Source organism: Myodes glareolus, chromosome X (assembly GCF_982192425.1).
Source record: "Myodes glareolus chromosome X, mMyoGla1.1, whole genome shotgun sequence".
Classification (NCBI taxonomy): domain Eukaryota; kingdom Metazoa; phylum Chordata; class Mammalia; order Rodentia; family Cricetidae; genus Myodes; species Myodes glareolus.
The window spans coordinates 52,499,017-52,508,161 of NC_142053.1; the positions used below are offsets into that span (position 1 = coordinate 52,499,017).

Here is a 9,145-nt window from a genome sequence, read left to right on the forward strand (position 1 = left end):
AGATTCACTGAGTGGGAAAGTCATGCAAACATTTCAATTCTCAATGACAATGTAAAAAAATTATTTTAAAAACGATGCAAAACATAAAAACTTTTGTAGGGAAAACGTGGAAAGACCCATTTTTCTAAGACATACAGCCATTAAAGGTGTTACAATCATTTACAGATATATTCATCCTTCAGAAAAAGTTGTTGGTCACCTTATTTCCACCACTTTCAGCATCTACCAAATAATCACATGAGCTGTTTTTCAGGAATCAAGCATGCTTTAATAAGAGACGAGCAAAAGTCTGCCTCTAAATCACATTCAATGTGAACATGCACGAATACCACACATAAAGTAACTGGTTATTATAGCATAAGTTTCTTCAGATTCTTGACAGTTTTTAACTACTATTCCTTAACACATACGCAGAGAGAGTCCTTCAAAACGTCGTGGCTATTTCATACGAATCTGGAAATGGGACAGACACGCGTCCAGAGCCAGTCACAAGAGGCAGAATGCCAGCAATCGGTATAACTTGCCAGGACAGAGTCAAAGTGACATTCCTGTTTCCCTTGAGTCCGTGCCCGTCGTCAAAGAAAAAATACTTGCTTTTGACATCTTTCAGATCCAGCTTGGGGTTCTCTCCTCGCAGAAGGATCTTGTCCCACAGGACCACCTGGTTCACAGCGTTGCTTTTCGTGGAATATTCTGCCGAGAGGTAAAGGAAGAGCTGCTTGACGTTCCAGTCGAAAGTCTTCTCCAAATCCGCAGAGATGTGGAAGGTGATGAAGCCCAGGTCGCTTCTTTTTCTGGGTCCGGTAAAGTCCTCCACTTTTTTGAGCAGGATCCTGGAGACTTGCAGGCGCACTGGCGCGCTTCTGTCTTTGAAGGCGGTGGTGAGGATGCAGCCCAAGGTGAGCGCCGCCATGACGCTCAGCGTGAAGGCGAACAGCGAGTTCGCCCGCGACAGCAGGGTGTTCATGTTGCGGGATGAATCGGCGGCTCCCTCCACGCGGGCTCCACTGGCGCTCGCTCGCGCGCGCTCTCTCTCTCTAGCTCGGCTCGCTCACAGTGGCTCGCTCTCAGGGCAGGGCTTACAGTCTGTTCGCGTTTCCTCTGCCTTCCTCTGGCTCGCGCGGAATGCTGGGCGCGCGCACGCGTCCCTGGAGCGCGCACCGCCCACGTTGCCTGTTCTTTTTTTTTTACCCCAAGTCACTGGTTAACCCTACCACCACTGTCAGCTGAAAGTCTAAGGCACTTGGGGCATCTGACAGGAAGCAGCAGCACCGTGTCTCTGTGTGGCTGAATAAGCCCAGGGGGACCTGAACTGCCTCATCCTCCACACCCAGAAACAATCACTGAAGGTCCCATCTGCCCTGTCCAGGGAACCCTTCCCTTTGCACGCTGCTGCATCATGGCTTCCATACAGCCTAGCCCCTCCCCTGGCCTTCTGCAATAGATTCCTGATGTCTGTACCCCCACACTAGCTCACCCTGCAGTCCATTCTCTGCACAGAGAGCAGCCATCATCACCTACAGGTCATGTCACTTCCCTACTGGGATCCTCCACACTCAAAAGACAGTCATAGTGTTATAGTGGCTCAGACTCTGTGCTAGATCTGCTCTTTCCACCTCATCCCCCATCAGCCTGTGTGTTATCTGCCAGGCTCCAGCGGCTGGACTTGTCCTCTGCTCCTGGATCAGCAGGAGCCCACACAGTGCAAGCACATCAAGAAATGGCTTGTCCCTGCTGGCTTCTTATCATTCAGGACTCGGTTTCAAAGACACTTCCAGAAAGGCCTTCACTGACAACTCTGTGTGTGTAATCCTCTGTTTGATGTGTGATTTGTGTTGCTTGTATTGATTGATGAGTAAAGTTATTTGGGCCGATGACTTAGCAGAGTAAAGTCAGGTGGGAAAAAAGAACAGAGATAGAGAGTAGGCAAAGTCAGAGAGATGCCATGGAGCTGCCTAAGAAGGACACCCGGAACATATTGGTCAGCCACAGCCTCGTGGCAATACAAAGATTAATAGAAATGGGCTAATTTAAGATGTAAGAGGTAGCTAGAAATATATTGGAATCACTGGCCGAGCAGTGTTGTAATTAATATTGTTTCTGTGTGATTATTTGGATCTGGGTGGGTGGGAATTAATGTGCAGTCTTTCTATTTATTTTCATCAAACACAAATCCTCACATAACTTGCCTGGTTAATTGTTATCTCACAAGGTTTTGCTATTCCACTATGGTGACAGATCCAGGATCCCTTTCTGTCTTGTTCTTCATGCTGTTTTCACAGTGCTTGGCCAGTGCTTTGTATATACATCACTGGATGACTATTAGTAAATTGAAGGTACTACTGGCAGTCAAGAAAGGATAGAAATTTTACAACCGAGAAGAATGAAATAATGCCCCAAATGAATCAAGATACGGAATATCTTGTTGCAAGCAGGCATCAGTACTTTTCAAAGCTCAATGACTGTCAGAATCAGGTGGAAACTACCCACCCCAATTCTATGGTTTCTATTCAGAAGACTTGGAATAGACTCAAATATCTTCAAGTTTAATAAGCACCATCAGAAGTGTCAGAATTTGGCCAAAAGTATGATGAAAGTGAACAATGCCTTGGGGAGCTGTGAGGGAGACTCCAGGAAAAACGGCAGAGGGCCTTTTACCTCAAACGCAGTTTGGTTCCCTGGATTGATCTTGGATGTGATTTTGGGCCTTCTGTGATAAACAACCACAATTAATTTATAAAATATGTTTATTCTTGTTGAATATCAGAATATAGCTATAGAACCCAATCTGGTTAGTGAACCTTGAATTTTGATATAGCCTTCTACCTTGCTTTCATGCCTTCCCAGATATAATCTATAGTTTGTGCCTGGAAATTGTGTTTAAATTGGTCTGTCCCAAGAAAGTTCTGGAACAGGTCTGCTCAGTTAATATTTAGTACTGGCTGGAGAGATGGCTCAGTGGTTAAGAGCACTGCCTGCTTTTCCAGAGGTCCTGAGTTCAATTTCCAGCAACCACATGGTTGGTGGCTCACAACCATCTGTAATGAGATCTGGTGCCCTCTTGAGGAAGAAACCTGATCAGTTGTCCTCATCAACTTAGACCATGAAACCCAGTATGGACAATATGTGCCCACTGGAGTTTATTTACATTTTTTTCTGATCATGCTTTTCTGAACTCAAAGAGCCTTCTTTGGGTCATTGCTTTCTTTGTTACATTTGTGTATAAAAGGACACTGGAACTGAAGTGAGTTTGTCTACAGCATCAGACTGCAGCCCACCCCATTCTTTCAGGTCTTCAGATCCCAGGTCTAGCAGACAAGAGCTGCATAGGTTGGTGAAAAGTAGACAAGAAGATTTTTGATGAAGGGTTTCACACTTGGAAAATTTCTGACTTCATTTATCAACGTTTTAATCCAAGTAATTTAATGGCACTATGCAGAGTTCTGGAATAACTGGAAGGTCTTTATGGTTGTAATTGATTCAAGTGTTCTGGCCATTTAATCTACCTGAGAACATAGGGTTCCTCTCCACCTGGGATCAGTAAACTCTAGAGAGTAGTCCTGTTTATTAGAATGATTGGTGTTCTGTTTGATGTTTATTAGAAGAATTGTTGTTCTGTCTGATCCTTTTGTTTAGATGAGGCTGGTTCTGGGTAGTTGCTTACCCAGTGCCCCAAAGATGGAACTCTAATGTCTTCACTCTTACTCCTCTAACATGTCTCAGAGGTGACACTTCACTGGCTTCTTCTGTATGAGCCCTTTATTCTGGGTAGCAGAATCTTTACCCTTGCCTGTCCTAAACAGTGGAAGTTTAAGCACCATTGATTTAATGCAGTTCCATGAGTACTGAGGCATCTGCTGATACAGTTACTCTGAAGAACTCCTTGGTCCTTCCCTCTACCTGAGATTGACAGGGTGCTTTTCCATGTAGGGTCTCAACTCCAGAGTATTCCTTGTAGTTTGGATATATTCAGAATTATTTGCTTGTGTGGAGAAGACTGGTGAAGGGTAGTGTCTTATTAATGGTTTCCCCATGATGGAGACTCAATCTCTCCAGGAATCTATCCAACTAACTCTACAACAGTTTCTTCACGCTGAATCTCAGATTCTGCAGTGTAGATTAGGAACTCTCCTCTGATATTATAGTAAAAGATGGGGAGGAAGAAATAAAGCATGTGGAATAGAGATGGAAGCATGTAGATGGGAAAGGCAGACTCAATCCACTGAAAGCTGTTCAATGATGCTTTCTTTACCTCTTCCCAACTTTATCCTGCAACTCCTCTTATACGCTAAACAGTGGAACCAAGACTCACCTAACAGATAGGTGCCTATGCATGGTTATTATGTAGTCAGTCCATGATATTGATGTCAGAGGTATTACTGTGACTGAATAAAGGAGGCAAAGTGCAGGGAAGCCCCATATTCTGAGGGTAAACTAGATACCATACACTGTACATCACTATTTTAAGACATTTTTTTAAAAAAAATTTATCTTCTGAGGTAGGTAGTGTTGGTGGCTTCCTCCCAGTATGCCATTTAGATGGAAGAAAGAGGCCACTTGTTCTTTCTGGATACCTCGCTAGCTTTCACATGAAATAACCACACAGAAACAGTATTAATTAAATAACTGCTTGGCCCATTAGTTCTAGCTTCTTATTGGCTAACTCTTACATATTAATTTAACCCAACTCCATTAATCTGTGCATCACCACGAGGCTGTGACCTATCAGCGAATTTTCGGCACATTTGTCTCTGGTGGCGGATCCATGGCACCTTCTTGACTCCACCCTTCTTTCTCCCAGCATTCAGTTCAGTCTTCCCTGCCTCCCTAAGTTCTGCCCTATCAACAAGCCAAGGCAGTTTCTTTATTCATCAGTAGAGATCACAGCACACAGAGGGGATTCCCACAAGGTAGTACAGATGAGGAGATAGTTTTAGACAGCAAAGTTTATGCTAAAGGAATTCTGGGAAGGAAGGTATCAACTTAATATTGATGCAACCTTAAAGGGAAATTTATTGACTAGAAAATGTATTAATAAAAAAGGGGACAACTCTGAGAAAAATGTGACTCAAGTCAGGTTGATTCAAACATACTATAAATGAATAAATGGGCAGGAAAAATCTGTACCACATCTCAAATGTCAAATAATAATTTTAGAAAGAAAATCATAATTAGAAAAACAACACATGATGACATTATAATGATAAGTGATTCAAACAAAAATCATATGTGGAAACACAGTTGGCACAAATTTCCACAGCAGGCACTGAGTTGTCATGGTAACCACATTGACCAAGGAGAGCTGGAAAATCAACAGTGGCATTAATCTTATTTCTAATATATGCTAGAATCCAAGTAAGAATGACATGACTGGTTTAGTTAATTTCAAGTATTCCTCATGATAAACATTCATATAACATAAATATCCATACATTAATATGACCACACATTCCCACATACATATGTCTTCCCTTTTCTTTCAACACCCAAGATCCTGGGAATGGATTATGATAAATTTGCTGGAAGGTGAAGAAGTAAAACCACACTTTTCAACAGATTCATTTTGAACCACATATATTAATTAAATCCTACTGAACTATGTTATCTCAACAAACTGATTTTCCATAGATTGTCACCAGATAAAAATTGATATTTTGATCCCTAGTTTCTGTATATTTTCAATAACTTTGTAAAGCAGATGTGGATGTACAGGAGAATGCATATTAATCAGGAAGTACTTTTTACAAGCTAGAACTGTGCTACTAAGCTTTTTCCCCTCAAAAGCTACTATTACATATTTGGTCACTGAAAATTTGGGGGAATATAAGATAACCTGTATTTGTATTTTAAAAATACTGTCATTTAAAAATCACCACAAAATATGAAATATCTGTGTGGATAATCTATTTACAAAAGTTATATCTGTAGATTAAATACTATAAGATATTGCTACAATAATTAAAAACTCAGTCAACTCGAAGACACATCTTGTTCATGGGTCAGAAGACTAGGATTATTGAATTTATATAACATAATTATATGTTAATTTCCCCCAATCTAAAGACTCACTGCAATTCCAATAAAAATTACTCTTCTCCCTTCTTGATATGCTCATCCATTTAAAGATGCTTCAATCATGAACCAATTTCTGCCTCTCTATATATCATGCCTTCTGTGTCATGGCAATCACTTTCCTGATTAATGTATTTGCAAGGGTAATGAGGAGTTGCTAAGCCCAATCCTCTCCCTTCAAAACTCATGGAAATAGTGTACACTGAGCAAGTGTGTATTGTGCTTGGCATCTCAAAGATGGTCTTATAGTAGGCTTCCAAATCTCTTTCCCCTTTCCTCTTTTCTTGTCAGCATCAAAGCAGATTCCATGCTATATACATGCATGTATACATACATGCCTAGTTCACCTTTTCTCTCTCTAGTCTTTCTCTTTATTGATTCTGTCATTACAAGATCTCAACATATAATTTTACATTTAAGCTCTGAACCAATTAAGACATACAAAAAAAATCTATGAAAAACAATACATCCATCCACTCTGTGTAGTTTAATGGTGATATTAGAGGGAGACTGGAGAGATGGTATCTTAGTTAAGAGAACTTGTGGTTCCATAAAGAATTTTATTTGGTTTCCAGAACCCGCACAGAAGCTCACAACCACTATAACTTCAGTTCTAGGAGATCAGATGTCCTCATGTGAATTGTGCAGGCACCAGGCACACATACACAGTGCATATATATGCATTTAGGCATTCATACATTTACATAAGATATGTCAGGACCAGCCTCAACAAAAATACCTGTCGCCAGGGTAAGGGCATGGATTTAGAAATATAGTAAAGAACATGAAGACACGAACGAAAATAATAAAATGGAGAAACATAGTAGAGTATCGGAAGCAAATTTCTGTGAGTGTAGTAGGAGGCTGCTTGTACGTTCCAGACTGCCCAGATTCGAAATAACCACATAGAAACTGTATTAATTAAACCACTGCTTGGTCTATTAGCTCTAGCTTTTTATTGGCTAACTCTTACATCTTAATTTAGCCCATTTCTATTAATCTTTATATTGCCACATGGCTGTGGCTTATCAGCAAGGTTTGACATCTGTCTCTGATGGGGCTACATGGCTTCTCTCTGACTCCACCTTCTTTCACCCAGCATTCAGTTTAGTTTTTCCCAGCTTAGCTAAGTTCTACCTTGCTACAGGCCAAAGCAGTTTCTTTATTCATTAACAAATAAAAGTCACACATAGACAGAAGGACTTCCCACACCACGTGAGTACTGAAAATTCACCTGCATTTGATTTCCAACTGCTTAAAATACCCCTGTCCCAAAAAAGTAGGAGTAGACAAAAGAATGCATTGACGTGATACAAGGAAACGAACATATCAATTGAAGGTCGCAGGCTACATTCATAGTTAAACATTCTGTTGCTAGAACAAAACAAGTCACGCTTATACCCTAGACCAAAATGTTCTTATAGGCAAGCCACTCCCCGGGTGGAGTTCCAAGTTATTTTCATAAAGGGAACTGGAATTTAGTTGGATCCTTAGACTTTTGTTTGAGGTAGGGACAAACTATTTCTCTATTCCTGGAGCACAAGGTCTGACAATTAAGTTACACTGGTTGAAAATAACCTTGAGAGAGCAGAACTGTCTGATTAACAGCTCGGTGGGACCTTTGTCTGAGGTAGAAGCACAATAACCTTGAAGGAACTAGGGATAAGTCCCAACTCTCTGACCTTTGGTCAGCATGGAAATAGGCCTTCTTGGCCTACATGAAGATATAATAAACAAATCTTTAATAAATGCTGATATTAGAGAGGGCTGGTGGCTGAGCCAGAAGGAAAAAAGTTTTTTTATTAAGAAAACCCAAAATTGGAAAATATATTGACCTTATGACGCAGCTTGAGACAGTCAAAGAAGTGAATCTCCTATTTGAAAGAGTCCTATCTATATGTGCCAAAGAAAGGATCTTCCTTGTAAGGTTGTCCTTCAAACAGATGATGTACAATGTTTCAAAACATGTATCTTTCAAAAGCACTTCTCAATACAAACTTAAAATATTTATTCAGATTGAAATTAACCATGCTATCCCCTCAGGTGACAGCTTTCTATGAACCTCCTGATCGAAAACTGAGCACTGCTTCATATCAGATGGGGGCTGGGAATAGGCAGGTAAGGTATACAACCTGAGAATCAAGCAAGGAGACAGAATGCTCTGCTTGAATGGATGAATCTATGGAGAAATATCAAGGAGCATAAAAGAATCAAGGCATCTAGGGAAATTCCCACTGAATCCTACAAGAGTGAAGATGGATGAATGATGATGCTAGGAGTCTACAATGGCTGAATCTGGGGAACAGGAGAGTACATAAGGTCTTCTTTGTCAAAGATCATGAATATTCAACTTAGTCTATTTGAACTCAATAATGGTACAACTTCTTGATCTTTATTACCTGGAATAATTCCAGAATTTGAAAAAAAAAACCAGGAAGACATTGTGTATGCTCCATCTTCCTCAAATAGAAAATATGAACCTGTTGGTTGTTTTTTACTCTTATTTGTTTGGCCTGCCACCAAGCTCCCAAATAAATCACACTCATGGAGGCTTATTATTACTACATATTGTAATGGTTTAAGTAAAATGCTGCAGGTCCCTGAGTGGTGGCAGGCAGCAGGCAGTGGGTCCCAAGACCACAGCAGGCCACAAAGGCAGCCAGGTCCCAGGCAGGAAGCCACATGGCAGGAGACTGAGATGGATAGGCATGCCATGCAGAGTGAGGTTGGATACTTATTTAGTGGGTTATGGAAGGGAAGAGAAAATAGGGAAGGAAAGAAGGGAGAAGAGCAGAGAGAGGCAGAGAGAGAGCAAGAGAGAGAACCAGAGTGGGTGGGAGAGGAGCCACAGCAACAGCTACCTTTTCGGGGAGAGACAAAAAGGAAGAGGCTTGGGCTGCAAGGAGGAAGGAAGATCTGCCTGCCTCAGCAGTGGACAGGGGTGGGGGGTGGAAGAGTGGGAGAGTGGGGGAGTGAGAGGGTTGGGGGTGAGGGAGAGAGAGGGTGGGAATTGGTGGGGCTTTTTTCTTAACGCGACAGGACAGACCATTACACTTTAAAATGCCAGGCCTTA

The 9,145-nt window shown here is 41.4% G+C and overlaps 1 protein-coding gene across 1 annotated transcript; it reads right to left on the reverse strand.

The window, feature by feature from the left end:
* Positions 1-245: 245 nt before the first annotated feature.
* On the reverse strand, positions 246-1,125 carry LOC148117316 (signal peptidase complex subunit 3). The gene has a single exon (XM_087902827.1). The coding sequence runs from the start codon at positions 965-967 to the stop codon at positions 425-427; it is 543 nt and encodes a 180-aa protein (XP_087758953.1). The 5' UTR covers positions 968-1,125; the 3' UTR covers positions 246-424.
* Between the last annotated feature and the right edge of the window lie 8,020 nt (positions 1,126-9,145).